This window comes from Aspergillus karnatakaensis, assembly GCF_047715665.1.
Source record: "Aspergillus karnatakaensis strain CBS 102800 unplaced genomic scaffold BJY04scaffold_14, whole genome shotgun sequence".
In the NCBI taxonomy this organism is placed as follows: Eukaryota; Fungi; Ascomycota; class Eurotiomycetes; order Eurotiales; family Aspergillaceae; genus Aspergillus; species Aspergillus karnatakaensis.
In genome coordinates this window covers 488,983-504,912 of record NW_027395726.1, presented here as the reverse complement: position 1 = coordinate 504,912, position 15,930 = coordinate 488,983, and the positions used below count along the sequence as shown (strand labels likewise).

Below are 15,930 nucleotides of genomic sequence, written 5' to 3'. Positions count from 1 at the left end.
AGTCGGCTGAAAGTGAAAAATAACCTTGAAATTCCGCCTTTCCCGCGTAGGTACACGTAGTATTGGCCTCACACTCGATATACTCATCAAAGCCCTAGGTATTCGATCCCAACATACTCTACCTTCAGCCCGACAGCAACGACCGGGAGGCAAACTTACCACAATCCCTCATGCCCGCTCTATACTATTACAGTGAATAGTAGATCCGGACGGTCCCGGACGATCCCCAAGACAAAAGGAAATATGAATATGCATTCGATTTCCACGATAATATTGCATTTGCACATTGCAGAAAGCAGAATGCCCACAATACAAAGAGGCGCGCAAACCAAGGAAAAAAAAGAAAAAAAAAAGAAAAAAAGTGAAAAAGAGAAGAAAAACAGTATGGCATGCCAGAAGGATGCGTACATTATAATCCCTAGCCCCGGAGCTGGAATAACATTGTATCGTGGTGTACGTATCTTGCCCTTGTCGAATCCTAGTCAAGGCAAGGGGTCAACGTTAGCACCCTTGTTTTCGACAGGCTCATATCGGATATCGGAGACTCTATGCCGGGCCTTTTCCCATGTGTATTCGCGAAGCCACCATCCGGCGATCAGGGTCCCGCCGGGGCCTGCAAGGATAAGAAACAAGATGATCGAGAGGGATGCTTTGGTGTAGGAGAGGGTTGTGGCGTTGACGCGGCGGAGGTCCCAGAGGGTGAAGAGGAGCCCGGTTGATGTGAGGAGGTTCAAGATGATGAAGTCGAGAGTCTGGGTTGTGTATACCAGGGCTGTAAGCGGCGTGTGGGAGAGAGATTGGGGGAGATATTGCGATATAAAGTAGATGTGGCTGGCGCCGGCGGTTAGGAATGCTGCAGTGAAGAATCGCGAGAGGTATTTCATGTCGAAGTTGCCGAATTGGTAGATTGGTTCCCAGCGACGGCCGCGAAATCGGACGATGATGTCTTCGAAGACCGAGGTGAGGAGAGGAAGTATCAGATGTGCAAGTGTCAACGAGTTAATTTTCGACAGGATTGGGTAGGACGCAAGCAAGGTTGGTAGCAGACTTGCAGCTGCGACCGCTGCCACGAAAGCAACTGGCAAGGCTTGAGCGGCGCCGGGTAGGATCGCGCGAGGCCAGGGGTGGTAGAAGCCTCTTCTTGTGCTGCCATGGATCCAGAAGGAGAAGTAGATAGGGAGGGTGGATTCCCAGCTGATAAATTGTGCGAGCATAATCCATGGGAGTGGGCTGAGGAGGAGTCCAAAGCTGAATGCGGAGCGGTAGGACTCGATGAGCCAGACTGCATTGATAGCTAGGCATGAGCCGGTCCTCCAGTCCTGTGAAGATGGTAGCCGGCTTGAGTCAGCACCGAAGGTGGTTGAATCATGTGGGATGAAGGGAACGATAAATCGTAACGACCCGATGAGTAGGAAAAGGCCGATCCAGAGATACGATGCTTCCTTTGAGCGTGCTGTGGTATTCATGATGATTTCGTCGTCGTAGGGTAGGATAGCCTTGGACCGAGCGGGAAGAGGAAGATACTTCAACGCATCTCCCTGCGACATGGAGTCGCCGATGCTGGCCAGAATATTTTCACATGGGATTTTTGGAAATACATGGAGCATGATTAGTCTCTGAAACGTACTTGCAAATGATTCCAGGTCTGCTAAGCGTCGAGCACCCTCGGTGAGGTCTTCCATCCGTGGACGGCGGCGTTCCTGCAGCAATTGGAACGCGCGCTTCAATTGCCAGTCAGAAGGTGTTTTCGTCGTCTCGAGCATCTCTTTCAATAGGTTTGCAAGATATGCGCTGTCCTCCAAAGCACCGTTTCCCCCGTGTCCTGTGAGAGGATGGATCTAGTCTGTCAGGACTGATATAAGTGCAACAAAGGTTGTGCTCACCTTGTGAACCGAGTCGCCAAGCAACATGATACGTTTATGGTGCCACCTTTGTAAAACAAACTCCTCAATGGGCACTACCACTGCGCTTGTCGAGGCTTGGTACATCTCTCCAAATGACAAGTCCGGTCGGACCTGGTCGCCAGCGAACTCTCTAGCAAGGTCCTCTTTTTCCTGTTCGGTATACCGAAGGCTATCCCACGAATCTGCCTGCTTGGACGTTTGGAAGAACACGAACCAGAAAGTGAGGCCGTTAGGAGCACCTGCACAAAGGTAGTGACGGCCTTGTCGGACATGCTTCCAGGTATCTGTTTGCTTCACTTGGGTAAGTCCACACGACATACCAAACATGCAGCTGTCGGTGCTTCGAATCGCTGTACACTGTGAGATTGGATAAGACTTGGGAAGAATAGTATTTACCCTGGCGATCGGCGACAGTATCGAATCCGTCATCCTCGGCTAGCCTCCATAGCTCCTTGCGAGTCTTACTCCGGATTCCGTCTGCGCCAACAAGTATACTCCCGGTATGAATGCGACCGTTGACTGTCTCCACATGAACGCCGCCATCAAAGTGCTCAATCTTGGTGATTCCACAAGATGTATGGAGCTTAGACTTGTCCTTGATGGCACCCCACAAGGCGCGGAGGACCCGCTGCCGTTCGACAAAGAATAGCCTGTATCCATTCCTGCAGTGACCGTCAGTCTTTAGCGCTACATCAGTCATGCGGCAACGTACATAGCCTCCAGGTGAGGGCCGAGTCTGGACTGAGTTCCAAGTAGCTGCCCACCGGGCCCGTAAATGGAGACATCACCAGCGCCATTGCCATGAGGAATCAATTCCTCGTAACAGCCCAGCTGCTCAAGGATGCGACACCCATGAGAGAGTAAGCCGATACTTGCACCTATTTGCGGGGCGACACCGTCATGTTTCTCAAACAATTCATAGTCAACCTCGTAGCGCTCGAGCATAACAGCCAGTGATAAACCAGTTATACTGCCGCCGACGATCAGAACCTTGAATGCCATGATGATTCTGAGGGAGTGGTCGAGTTCGCATGATGGCGAGCTGGCAATTCAACATCCTTATATCCCCAACGCAGCAATAGAGATGAGTTTGTTGAGGCGGCTTACGAAAGTGGGCGCACAATGACCCCGTTTTGGTCGACAGACAGCGAGTCATAGTAAGCCACTGAATTGCCCCCCGGACACTAAGAGGCTTGGGCTCCGACTCCCACGGATACGGACAGCCCAGTAGTGACCATGATGTCTTTGTCTTTGTCCTCGGGACCGACAGCGTTTGACGCAACGGAACCACGCAAGCCGAAAAGGCAGGGAGATAAGATCCGTTCCTAATTATGCCAACCAACAATTAAAGGTAAACCAGAGAGCAAACGAGACAGAGAGCAGTAGTAGTGAGAGGAAGAACGGATGGAGCGGGTGTTGCGGAGTTGGATTTCCACGACTATTCCTAATTGAGCAAGCGACATCGGCGATCAAGGATTTGTTCTCGCGTCTCGAGTCGAGTCATGCTCGCTCCATCCACTCCCAACCATCACCATGTCAAAGCTCAAGGTTGCTGTGTCACAGTCACACTCGCGAGACAACCTCGCAGAAACCCTTGATGCTCTTGAGCGCACCGCTCGCACCGCTGCCTCGCGTGGTGTAAACATCCTGCTCTTTCCGGAAGCCTATCTCGGCGGATACCCTCGGACCGCAACCTTTGGCACCCGCTTTGGCTTCCGTGAGGCTCATGGCCGCGAGCAGTTCCTCCACTATTTCAATGGTGCTGCTGACCTGGGAGACACTCCGGCCGGAGCAGGCGATGACTGGGTCCAAAAGAAGCTACCCGTTGCCCAGGGAAAGACATACCGTGGAGACGGCACCCGGGAGCGGCTAGAGAAGATCGCAAACGAAACAAGCATTTTGATTGTAGTCGGTGTCATCGAACGCGCGGGCGGCAGTCTGTATTGCTCCGCCTTGTATGTCGATCCTAAGCGGGGCGTCCTAGGCAAGCGGCGCAAGGTGATGCCTGTACGTCCATCCTGTTCTTTGTTAATTATCCATCTTTGTCAATCTTGTCTGACGCACAGCTAGACCGGATCAGAGCGGCTTGTGTGGGCGCAGGGATCGCCCTCAACCCTCAAAGCCGTCACTACTGAGATCAACGGCGTCCAGCTGACCTTGGCGGCTGCCATTTGCTGGGAGAACTACATGCCCCTGCTACGGCAGAGTTTGTACGCTCAGAATGTCAACCTCTATCTAGCACCGACCGTCGACTGCCGGGAGACTTGGTTGCCTCTCATGCGTACGGTCGCTTTGGAGGGAAGGGCTGTTGTTCTGTCTGCTAGCCAGTCGGGTCGATACAAAGAGCTCCCTGAATGGGTTACCCAGGGGCCAGAGAGCGAGAAGATCGAATCTGGTATGCCCGGCTTACGCCAACGCCCGCGTTTGAACGTTACTGATACATTACAGACCCTGAGGCATGGGCCAGTGGTGGTGGCTCGTGTATTATCGGACCTCTCGGCGAAGTGCTCGCCGGGCCACTTTGGAACGCTAACGATGAGAGCGATCCGGATACAGCCTTGCAGATTGTTGAGGTCGACTTTGAGGATTGCCTCCGTGGTAGACTAGACCTTGACTTGGCAGGGAGCTACTCTCGCAACGATGCTTTCAGTCTGACAGTGGAGGGGTTGGATCTCAACCCGCCCCCTCTCTGATGCGCAACACATATACAGCACATAGTTCATCAAAATATATGTCAAATTCACCGAGACTATCTAGGTCCAACCAACACGACACTGAAGCCTTCCTGCTATTACTAATCAATGGGCTGCATCATATAATCATGCGCAGTCTTTCCGGTGGAGTCATACCCCTCCACGTAGTTGTCCCCATAATCCCTCACAAAATTATCATAGGTCGTCTCTGGCTTATGGACGCACAGAGCGCACATCAACTTCTTCACCCCCTCCTTCAACCCCAACAACGGCAATTCCTCAATAACAGCCAGATACTCCTCTTTGGTGATCAAACCACCAGGAAACCCCGGTCCCGTGAAATCAGCACCAATCCCCATATTGCAAAGCGCAACTTCAGGCTCCTTGTGCGCCGCAAGACTCGGTGTCGAATGGATAGCAATAGCATCCCACACAAGCTGAATCCTGCGATGGTCGTAGTGTGGTGCCTCTCTTTTCAAAAAGTCTCGAGCAGCATTTGCGCTGTCAACTTCGAAGCGCTTGTCAGTGCTTGCAAACGGGGAGGTAAGGTCCCATGCAAGATCGTGCAGGACTGTTGCAACGGCGTGGATTTCAAAGTCAATGTTGCTGAAGGCCGGGAGCTTGGAAGCCATTATGCAGCCAAATAGCCAGGAGCGGTGGGTGTGATTGAAGGACATGGGGTCGTTGTGGGTTTTGGCGTAGTCGAGAGCGGCGCGTATGAGGGGGGTGTCTATCACCGTGATACCGGCGATAGTGCGGGTTGGTTGTTGAGCGGCCATTATGCTGATTTGGAGGTATAATGGGAGCGATAATTTAGGATGTATGAGATTCATCTCTTGCAAACTTGTGCCCCTTTAAATACCCTTCAAAGGTAGTAGGCTACTCAGCCTGTTCATCGTGCCAAGACCTTGTATATCCTCGCGCGGTCCGATATGCCCAAGACGGTTAGCGCCATGGCGAGGTCAGCTTTCGCCTGATCGTCCACGATGTGACTTTCACAACTCGTCAACCATCATCCTACAACACTCAACAGAACCATATCTTTCATTTCTCGGTGATTCTGCTCAGCTCCATCCATTTGGAGTATCATACCTGCTATGGTCCGTCCCTGCCGGACCTGTCGTTCGCGGAAGAAAGCCGTACGTCTCCACCTCTTCCAGCTAGCCATCGTTAATCGTCCAACTTCTTAGTGCAACGGAGCCCGACCTCAATGCGGCACTTGCCTCAAGTCTGGCCGTCTGTGCGGATACGAGCCACATGTGAAGGGCGTCTTCGTCAATCTGGATGCGGGTCGGATGAATGTCCGCATGAAGAGTCTCATTGGAGATGCCATAGACATGGCTAAGGACGAGAAATCAGAAACAGAGTTTCACAACAACCAGTTACCTGGTGCAAATGTTGGCATTGCGCTGCCGACCTCTCCCGACATTCATGCCCTTGAGCTCTCACCCGGAGAGTTTCACAGTCATTTCCAAGCCTTGATGACCCGATTCAGAGCCGACTATGCACGGACATCCTCCTGCTGGTCAGAGGGTGTAATGAGCATCGGCCTCCGCTCACGCGTCCTTGACATGGCTCTGATTTCACTAATGACAATCCGGCTCTCGTTCACCTCTGACAGAGAACAGTATCTCCTCTTCAGCCTCTCGACATACAATACCGGTCTCCAATCCTTCCGCCGACTTCTCCAAGGCTCCGCGTCTGACTCGACCCCCGAACTCGTGGTAATCTCCTTGATCTTCACGCTTTTCGAAGCAAGCCAGCAACAGCCTACTCGAATATACAGTTCTGGATGGGCGGGACATCTGGCTGGTGCTCTGACGCTTTTACAGCGACAAGGGCCGGCACGGTTCCAAATCGACGGGTATCACGCCGCATTCAAGAAGCTCCGCGAGATGACGATACTATTTGTTCTCTCAAAGCAAGAGTGTACATTTCTTGCGGAGCCTGAATGGATGGAGGTTCCGTGGGACGTAATCAACAAGACCCGTCGGGACTATCTTCTTGATATAGCTATGCAAATAACCACCATCTATGCATTGCTGCACTCGGACCCGAGTCCTGACGACTACCTTGGAATTCAGACTCAGCATCGACAACTCCTCGATGACCTCCACTCCTGGCGACAAAGCTGGCTTGAGGCCGAGGCACCGGGTATTCATAACCCCTGTCAAGGCTGTCTCAACGAACCCTGCCTCTGCCTTCCCGCGATTACAAAAACCGTAACAAATGAATTTTCTTTTCTCGCTGCTGAGTATACCGCCATCGCTATACTTCTAAACCACATCACACTCCACTATCTATATGATTCAGCAACCATCACAGACCTGGAACTCACCAGCTCGGCACTACGCATTGCCCTCCTCCGAACCAACCTGCAAAGCATCCTCACTCTACCCTGCTTCGGCCATGCGCTCTCAGACACCCCCGGGCTCACAGAGGGCCGCTGCCGCGCACTGTTCCCTATCTGGGTTCTTTCAGAGACCGCACCAGTGTTCACCCCACAACGGACTCTAGACTGGGACTGGTGGGACGGTTTATACGACCGTGCAAATCACGGTATTGCTTGAGTGGGCACATTCCAAGTCACGTCTCGCCGAAAGCTCTAGAGACCTAGTTCCGTCAAATCAATCTAAACACCATGATCGTCGAGGCTGTAGCCAGAACTGTACACCGGGAGCAACGTCCCTCTACAATGCAAGGCCCAAGAATTTGCATGCCGCTCATATCGCTTCCAGTGCCCATCATCTACCCTCCTGGTGCGACTCACGCGGTTTATAGCCATCCTAGCCTTCCCTGCCTTCCCTATACCCCTCCCAAGAAACGCCCCCAACGCCACTGGCCTCTTGAACAACTGAAATCCCACCAAAACCCCACCCCCCCCGCACCAGTGTGTACCTTTCGCGCGCAATTTCGACGAAACTGAAGCACGTCGAGTACTACAGCCTAAGAACTTCGTCCTTTATCAATGAGATGATGATCATCCACCACCTTGCACATAAGACGAACATGAATGCTCTGGAAGCGTTAAGATATAATGTAACCCGGTACGATCCCTGCGGAGTCGACTACACCACACCACACAAGAATATATGAGCTCTTCCTCTATGTGAACCTTGACTTTTCGCTTCTAGTAGGAGCCATCAAGCAACCATGTGTATCATATCATGCGCGGCAATTGTTATCCTGAGCGGACTAGGTATTGCTCTTTGACCGGCGCTGCTGCATACGCCGGCCTCTTACCTGAAGTGTCAAAATATGCCAGTCGCATGGCAGGTTATGATATTAGTGGGTTCTCTCAAAAAGAAAAAAAAAAAAAAAAACGTGTAGCGTAATACTGCAGCGTGCAGCGTGCAGCGTGCAGTGCGCAGCTACAGCTGCAGCTGCAAGATAGGGAGTAAGGTGTATATTTAGTATGCAGAATTCAAAATACCAGGGCGTGACTATTTCTATATCGACTGTGCGGTCTGGGTAGGATCAAAAGTTGCCTTTGATGCCCAGGTATATTATTTCCTATATTAATCTGACCATCCCAGCGGGTGAGGGGTGATTATGAAGAACGATTGTGCAGGCAAGGCGTATTAGGTGCTGATGAGGATATGCGACAGTTGGCGCCGTTGGTGCACGTAACAGAATCCATCAAGTCGACGTGGGATCATTGTTAAGGCTGGTTTTGCGGGTTGATATTATCGTTCTTTCCCAGCTCATGCGATTCCTGCTATGAGTTATCCCATTCTAGTAAGACCATTAGACTAGCCAGAATCTGCATTTATACAAAACACGCCATAGCAAAAGAACCCTACGACCCCAACAACTGCTCAATCCACTCATCAACATCCCACCCCAGATCAAACACATGCTGCGCATTCCCGCCAAACAGCCCGTTCTGGAACTGCTCCACCTCAGCGAGCATCTGGCCATGGCCCTTACTCCCCAGATTCCCCGCCTGGATCATTTCCCGTAGTAGACCCTTCGCCGTATCATATGTATTCCTGTCATCAGAGTTCTCATCAAAAGTATTCGGCCAGCGACTGTTGACGGACATGGCGAGAGAGAGAATCATCAGGCCGGAGGAGAGGTGGAGGGATTCCCAGAAGCCGAATCGGGCTGGTTTCATTTCTTAGTGATTGTCAACGGGATATGGGAAAAGGGGCTTACTCATTCTATCGCAGCTTCGAAGATCGATTATTATTTTGAGGTTTGTGCGGGCGGCGCGGAGGCAGGTGTTTGTGAGGAATTTGACGTCTTCTTGGTAGGCTTTGGCGGTGTCGCCGGCTAGGAGGTAGCTGATTTGTTTCAGGAAGAGGGGGCGGAGGAGGAGGACGAAGCACTGATACATTATTAGTTGCTTGAGGTAGGCGAATTCGGTAACAGGGACTGTACCTGGTGGTATCGCTGGTAAAGAGATGCCAGCGAGCGATCTGCCATCTGCTTCATTGCTGGCGGCATGCCATTCTCGACGTCAAAAGACATGTGAGATGGTAGTCTTGCCCTGACATCTTCCAATCTATGGAGGATCGGCCTTGTGAGGTCTCCCACGTTCGTTGTATTATCCTTTCGTATACTCCTTACGTTCTCACAGATGTCACCATGAATGAACGCAAGCTGTACTTGAGTGGTCAGTGTCTCTGCATCGTGAAACTCGACCCTGTCGGCTGGTAGAAGTGTGGAATCATCGGGGTACGATTGCTCTACTTGATGCACTTGAAATGCGGGTGGTAGTCCCAATTCTGTACTTGTCATCCTGTCAACGCAGTATGTCGTCCACCAGACGCGTTTTCGGTGCTCGAGTTCAACCGCGGGTAGCGGGGGTGATGAGGGTCTATGTAGCTTGAGCATATTGGACATCCGGATACTCAGGCCAGCGTACATATACGCAGCCTTCTTCCGGTTGAGACTGTATGAGTAAAATGCCTGGAGTAGTCAGAGGGATTCGAGTGGAAGGGGGGCGAATACGCACAACAAGATTCAAGGCCTCAACCTGCTCGATAGAAGGATCCTCATGATGAATCTTCAACAGAGCCAAAGCTTGTTCGAAGAACTCTGTCCCGGGCGGTGATCGCACAGCCTCTTGCGTGTTGTTCGAGTTATCCAGTGAGCCTTCCTTATCACCTGTAAGACGAATCTCAGGGGTGGCTTCGGAGTTATACGACTCCCCCAAAGCGAAGACTGTAAGCAAGCGGCACAGCCACATCCGATCCTTCAGCTCTTTCGCCTTGGGGTCTTTATACGTCGAATCGAGGCTTTTTTTAAATTTGTTCCGCTTGAACCAATGCCAGTCATGACCGACAAATACATTGAAGCGATCAAACAACAGAAGGGCGTATGGGTACGGAGGGAGTTTAAAGGAGCATGAGGGATCTAGCCGCGTAAGCATTGCAGACCAAACACTAGGTGATTACTCACTCAAGTCGTCAAAGTCCAGCTGATAAAACTCATACGCCTGGCGCTGTATATTCGGTGCTTCAATCCCAATACTAGGCGATATCCCCGCAGCATTGGAGAAATCGGGTCCGCCGAGGAACACCGCGGGGGAATGCAGCTGTTTCAGGCCAGACACAAATACCTCGGACGTAGGGTCTTCGACTAGGGGATCCGATAGTTGACTCTGGTTCTGAGTAGAGCCTGGAGGAAGAATCTCCGCCGTGGCACCAATATTCCCTTCGCCGGAGACGGAACCCAGCGGGGACTGAGCAATTGATACAGTGGTTGACTGCGCTGCTGCGGCTTGTAATGCCCGAAGATAGTTTTCCGACACACTAACATTGCGGTCTCGCGTAGGATACTGACAGTCTTTGTTTGCGAGACGGCAGTTTCGGCATTGCTTTTCTGAACGCAAGTTAGATTGTGGATGAAGACAGTGGGTTTGTGGGGGCGATCTACCTCGGGAGCATTTCACTTTGCGTTTGTAGCAGCGGATACAGGCGGTGCTGCTACGTGGGGATGTGAGCTGCATAGTGTGAGCTGCATATCCGGGGCAGCTGTTTGCAATTGAGACCTCGATGAGGACATGCGGCAACGAACAGATGCAAACTCTTGTCTGAGAGAGTGGAAGATAGCCCAGTGTGTTGGAGTAGATAGGCAGGTGGGTCACATGATTCACGCTAGCCCAATTGAGCCGAGACGGAGATAAAGGCTTTGGGCAGATGGACTACTTCAGCACTTGATTTTATTTTCTTGTATGTAACTGGTATTAAATGATACAGGCATGTAAATGCGGGCCTTCACCAGGCCTTGCGTCTATCGAGCGTGTGTCTCATTAGGTCATCAGGAACTGACCAAACTATATATATACCTTCCCCATACTCGGCTCAAAAACCTCCTCCGAAGTGAAGCTACAATGATAATACCCCGACTCCATAGCCCCAGACCAGTGCATTTCAGGTTCATTATCAAGCGTTGTCCCTGCCAGCATCTCACGCCGGTCATCGCTTCCAAATTCAGCCCCCCTGGAAGAATCAATGCCATCTTCTAAACCGCCGTCGACCCGGTTGGAGAATGTAAGGGGGCTCGGAGAATGGTAGATGCCGGGAATCTCACCCCATTGAACGGGCTTCAGAGCGTCGTCGACATCATCGAGAGTTGAGGTTGATGTCCCAGGATGACAGGCTGCGCTGATTGCGGCGCTGCACTGGGCAGCTAGAGGCATGTGGGACCGGAAAGGGCGGAGCCCAAGAAGGATGGACGCGAGGAGGAGGCACCCGCCAACGACGATGGCGAAAATGATCGCGACAGGGGAATAGCCACAGGTGACAACCTCATCGCCTATTTCACGGGTACCATTCTGATCAAAGGGGATTATCTCAACGAAGAACAGGCTCTGGGAGACGAGCCAGTGGAGGACGGCGGAGACGGCTAATAGAGGAAGGCTGTAGCGATATGGAAGAGAAAGATAGTAAGTCGAGCGCTGCTGGCCGCGGGGCCAGGATACGCGGAGAGGCTTTTTCTTCGTAGCGTAGTTATCGTATTCCACGGCACTAAGCATGCAAGTAAGCAGGCCGTTGTACATGAAGTAGGCAATGGAAACGAGAATCTGAGGCGTGTTCGCCATAAGGATCATGGAAAATATTCCATTCGTCGTGGCTTCCATGTCCAGGCCGGAGAGAATGGTTGCGGCAGAAGGATCACCTAAGCCGCTGTCCCAGATGCTCTGTGAGCCGTAGGCTTCGTTGAAGTCTAGTATTCCGAGGCGAAGTACATATATCGCTGGTATCAGCATTAACACAAATCTATTTCCGTCAATAAGTGGGATGCAGCATTGAGGGAGGACCTACATTGTTATCGTGCAGACCCAGCGCGTTAAACTAGCAGCCTGGAACCATCGCTTCCTTGGAAGCAGACGTAACGGGAGCGTCTTTTGGTTATTGTTTATATCCATCTGTTCCTCCTTCTTTCGCAAACGCTTCTTCCAGCCTTGAGTCCTCTTGTCCACAAGCGGCTTGGACATCAAACATGAACCCGCGGTAGTAAAATCAGGCCGGGTAAGAAACGATGCAATCGCATCCCCGATGGTAAGGAAAACATCCTCCCGAGTATCGCGAGCCGTGAATAGCGTGCAGATCAGCTTGATAATGTTGCACCCGATCACAATGATACAGATTGGCGGACTAAAAAACAGCTGACAAGTCTCCTCTGTTGTAAGAGTCATGCAGTGGTCAACCAGGTACGTTTCCCCTGACCTGTCTGATTGCTGGTCTGATATAATGCATCGCGGCTCGTATCCATGAATCTTGACATTGTCAATGAAAGAAGCGTTAGGCCAGTTCGAACGATCATCCAGTTGGGCTTGCAACTGCTCGACGGTGGGGTCTTGTTCTAGCAGGTCGTTGAGACGCTGGGTATCCGGTGTGTTCGGTATCCCATAGTGGCCAATCGTCAACCACCCTTTCGATAGATAAGTTTCGCCAGGGGATGTGGGTATTTCGACATGCATTCGAGGGTTCCACCACTCAAACCCTCTCGCTGTCCAGTCCGCAGTCATTTGCTCGACCTTGCTCTTACCGCAATCGTACTCATAATTGCAAAGCCATGAAAATGAACTTCCTGATTTGTCGTCGAAGCTCTTTGCGTTTCCTCGTCCAATCCAGGACATGGGTTCACCTTCCGACATTGAGGAGTTAGTCACCAAAACAACCATTCGCTGTCCGGAGACATAGTCTTGGGCAAACGTGTCGATGCATTCCTGCTTCGACATAGTTTTAAACTGCGACTCGTCGATCGCAGCATTGTAAAATGGCAACTCAACACCGGCATTCTGAAGAAAACATTTTTCAAAATCTGTGGAGTGGTTGCCGTTGATTGAACCAGCGTGCCCTGAGAGCACCGTGTACTCCATAGGGCCGAGTGAGAAATATACGGCAGAGTTGTAACTAAACAATCATTAGCCACGCTCGCTAAGATACAGGTGTCGAGTCCAACATCAGATGAATAGGCAGGGAGGTTATGATCAGGATCCATCCCAAAACCTGCCTCTTCCCCCTCTGCCAACGGAGGAGATTCCAGATGTTTGGAATGCCAATCTTTACCCAAACTCTTTTCTCATGCGCTTCATCGACCTGCGCTCTCGAAGGCGAAGCCAGACACTGCATACAATAGTTACTCGCACCAAGCATAGCCGTGCTGAGGATGTTGATGATCAAATGCAGTCCTGTAGACCAATTCTTCGCGACAGAGCATTTCCCCATGTACAACGAGGCGAACGCAAAGTCCGTCTCACCATTCCTAGAATATGCGATGCCGGCTGCGATGATGGTGAGGATGATATTCAGCGTGAGGACAGAACCAATGACCCAGGAGCAGATAACAACGCCTTTGATCCAGTCGCGGGAGTGGGTAAAGGCGGAGTCAGTCTCGTGCAATTCAGACTTCCTTGAGAACGATCGCCAAGAATAAGACGTTAGATGTGAGAGGAATTTGGGTTTCTCGTCTATTCGCCCCGTGTCGAGGTCGCGTCTGCGGGAAAACATAGCTGCATTGAGATGGGATGCTATCGCAGGCGTGCGCTACTCACTCCTCGAAAAGGTCTCACATCGATGAGAGCAAAGATGATGAAAGGGTTGATGATGGAAGTGAAGGGAATTTATTTTCAGGGTCGAGGCTGAGGCATCTTGGCAGGAGCTATCTTCTCCATCTTTGGACGATCGCCGACGATGCAATGCTTTTGTTTCGCCCACGCCAAAAGAGCCAAGACAGTTCAACTCCAGGTGACGTCAAGGGATGGGACACAATTGGGGGCGGAAGAAGGAGTTGAAAATCGAACCATGAATCTTGGATTAATATTGCAGGCCTTGGTTTGGTGAAGATCTCAGATTATCGCACCAGACAATGGCTGGTTGCGGCGTACGACCGTACTATATATATTTCGCCCCCGCACACATGCGAGGATCAATGATTACGTCGAGTATCTAAACAACGGGCTCAGGTCACCCATCTCCGAAAGCTCATGCTCCGTATACTTCGCTCGAATCTCAGTTTCATCCATTGCGGCCCTTTTCGCATTGATCCGCTTCAGGATGAAAAAGTAGATCACTGGCCAAATGCACCCGAAGACCGCCAGCATCCCCATACTGATACCGAAGCCGACAGGGTACGTCGGCGCATGGCTAGAGATGTAGATGTTTGAGCCGACAATCTGGTAGAGATATTAGCGCATAGTTGGAAGCCGGATTTGAGAGGACTTACACCACCAAGTTGCGAAAAACTGATCATCGCACCAATTCCAACCGCTCGCTTCATTGTACCAGCGCAATTGAGGGATATCCATGCAGTAACGGCAGGTGAAATCGGATACAGGCCTCCAGTAACAAGGAATACACCGAAGAGCGTCACCCCAGGGACTGACGGGTATCGGACACTGACGATAATAATAATGAAGCCGGCAAGAGCCATCAAGTTAGGCAACAAGACTGAAAGCATCCTCTGTTGGTACCGGTCGGCCGCCCAACCTGATATCGCAGTCACCAAACATGCGAATGCATATGGAGGGACTGTCATAGCCTGGGCTTCCGCTGCGTCATAGCCGAGGTTCCTGATGATGGTTGGTAGAATAAAGGAGTACCCATACACAGTTACGCACAGGGTAAATTCGATGAGCACAACCGCATAAATGTGAAATGATTTGAAGGCGGTGGCGGCATGCTTCCACGAGAACCCTGACTGCTCGGCAACTCCGGTTTCACCTCCAGCGGAGTATTTGTGACGGAGAAGGAGGAATCGTTTCTCCTCCGGGGCTAGCCATTTGCCCACCTTTGCGGGCGTAGGGTGTACAAACCAGAAAGCTCCAATGGCCAGCAGAACCGTGAAAACGCCTGCGTATGTTAGCCATCAGGACGTGCAGGGGAGCACAGACAGAGTTACCTTCAATACAATAGATGAATCGCCACCCGCGATAGCCCCATGTGTGATCCAGTTGCCCAATTCCATATGCCAACAGTCCAGAGAAAGCACCGGCAGCAGAGGCTCCAGAATAGAATATAGCCATCCGAGAGTGGACCTCCTTGGGTGAATACCATGCTGTAAGCACAACAGAGCAACCAGGAAACACGCCAGCTTCAAACACACCAAGAAGCACACGGAATGCGGCCCAGCCACTAAAGTTGTTTTGCAAAGAGGTAAAGACCAGAATGCATGCCACCGACAGAAGAAGGAATGGTAGCCATATCCTCGGTCCAAATCTCTGCAGAGCGATATTCGATGGAACACCTCCAAGAGCGTACGTGACGAAGAAGATAGACAAGCATGTATTCCACTGCTGACTGCTCAGCCCCAAGTCTGATTCCACTCCAAACAGTCTAGCGTTTCCTGTGTCAAGTCAGAAAGGAACTTGTGTGGACGTTGGATATACATACCAACGTTCGTGCGATCAATATAGGACATAAGGTAGATCAGAATCAACTGCGGCAATACATGCCAGCTGCACAGTGTTAGTCGCAGCAAATGGCGTTTCAGAAAGCTGAACTTACTCTACTTTCCGAACAAGCTTCTTCAATCGCTCACCAGAAAAGTGCTGGCTAAGCTCAAGGTATTCATGGTATTCTGAGTGTTCATCTCCAGGCTTTCCTGGAACCACATCCTGCACAGAAGTGGGCCGCGAGGGAGTCTCGAGCATCTTCTCTTCACGAACGCCGTCGTCCCTGTCGTAGTCCATGGTAAGATGTAGACACTAATGCAGGCGGTGCAAGTTCATTGAATGATGGGCACAATTCATGCGCAGGCATGACCGGCGCTTTATAGGTGGGAGTCACAGATAGGAAGAGAGGGTCACGAGCCGCCATGGATGGTACTGACGGTTCGGGAGATAAAGCCTTTGATTGATAGGGACTTCCCCGCAAAAG

At 51.3% G+C, this 15,930-nt stretch overlaps 8 protein-coding genes across 8 annotated transcripts; 3 read left to right on the top strand and 5 right to left on the bottom strand.

Moving 5' to 3' along the window:
- Window positions 1–124: 124 nt before the first annotated feature.
- On the bottom strand, window positions 125–3,062 carry BJY04DRAFT_226576 (FAD-dependent oxidoreductase; the record flags this gene model as incomplete). Its single annotated transcript, XM_073718444.1, has 5 exons — window positions 2,617–3,062; window positions 2,301–2,566; window positions 1,884–2,254; window positions 631–1,838; window positions 125–179 (listed from the first exon to the last, which is right to left on the bottom strand). The coding sequence occupies exons 1-5, from the start codon at window positions 2,904–2,906 to the stop codon at window positions 125–127; spliced, it is 2,190 nt and encodes a 729-aa protein (XP_073573366.1). The 5' UTR covers window positions 2,907–3,062.
- A 367-nt stretch (window positions 3,063–3,429) lies between these two features.
- BJY04DRAFT_184874 (nitrilase) lies at window positions 3,430–4,739 on the top strand. Its single transcript, XM_073710682.1, has 3 exons — window positions 3,430–3,911; window positions 3,975–4,299; window positions 4,353–4,739. Exons 1-3 carry the CDS (start codon window positions 3,438–3,440, stop codon window positions 4,595–4,597), a joined length of 1,044 nt encoding a protein of 347 aa, XP_073573365.1. The 5' UTR covers window positions 3,430–3,437; the 3' UTR covers window positions 4,598–4,739.
- BJY04DRAFT_226572 (uncharacterized protein) lies at window positions 4,699–5,377 on the bottom strand (the record flags this gene model as incomplete). The annotated part of the gene is made up of 1 exon (XM_073718443.1): window positions 4,699–5,377. A coding segment is annotated over one exon (679 nt), but the record flags the coding sequence as incomplete, so codon positions are not given.
- Window positions 5,378–6,090: 713 nt separating this feature from the next.
- BJY04DRAFT_26848 (uncharacterized protein) lies at window positions 6,091–7,551 on the top strand. Its single transcript, XM_073720040.1, has one exon. The coding sequence runs from the start codon at window positions 6,136–6,138 to the stop codon at window positions 7,165–7,167; it is 1,032 nt and encodes a 343-aa protein (XP_073573362.1). The 5' UTR covers window positions 6,091–6,135; the 3' UTR covers window positions 7,168–7,551.
- BJY04DRAFT_184872 (uncharacterized protein) lies at window positions 6,910–7,551 on the top strand. Its single transcript, XM_073710681.1, has one exon. The coding sequence runs from the start codon at window positions 7,239–7,241 to the stop codon at window positions 7,521–7,523; it is 285 nt and encodes a 94-aa protein (XP_073573363.1). The 5' UTR covers window positions 6,910–7,238; the 3' UTR covers window positions 7,524–7,551.
- Window positions 7,552–8,352: 801 nt separating this feature from the next.
- BJY04DRAFT_226570 (transcription factor domain-containing protein) lies at window positions 8,353–10,617 on the bottom strand. Its single transcript, XM_073718442.1, has 6 exons — window positions 10,481–10,617; window positions 10,004–10,426; window positions 9,558–9,958; window positions 8,981–9,511; window positions 8,756–8,927; window positions 8,353–8,704 (listed from the first exon to the last, which is right to left on the bottom strand). The coding sequence occupies exons 1-6, from the start codon at window positions 10,551–10,553 to the stop codon at window positions 8,397–8,399; spliced, it is 1,908 nt and encodes a 635-aa protein (XP_073573361.1). The 5' UTR covers window positions 10,554–10,617; the 3' UTR covers window positions 8,353–8,396.
- Window positions 10,618–10,880: 263 nt separating this feature from the next.
- On the bottom strand, window positions 10,881–13,563 carry BJY04DRAFT_226567 (uncharacterized protein; the record flags this gene model as incomplete). Its single annotated transcript, XM_073718441.1, has 4 exons — window positions 10,881–11,068; window positions 11,138–11,826; window positions 11,872–12,966; window positions 13,016–13,563. The coding sequence occupies 4 exons, from the start codon at window positions 13,561–13,563 to the stop codon at window positions 10,881–10,883; spliced, it is 2,520 nt and encodes an 839-aa protein (XP_073573360.1).
- A 425-nt stretch (window positions 13,564–13,988) lies between these two features.
- Window positions 13,989–15,743, bottom strand: BJY04DRAFT_206439 (major facilitator superfamily domain-containing protein; the record flags this gene model as incomplete). Its single annotated transcript, XM_073713710.1, has 5 exons — window positions 13,989–14,228; window positions 14,279–14,904; window positions 14,954–15,397; window positions 15,445–15,509; window positions 15,559–15,743. The coding sequence occupies 5 exons, from the start codon at window positions 15,741–15,743 to the stop codon at window positions 13,989–13,991; spliced, it is 1,560 nt and encodes a 519-aa protein (XP_073573359.1).
- Window positions 15,744–15,930: the final 187 nt, after the last annotated feature.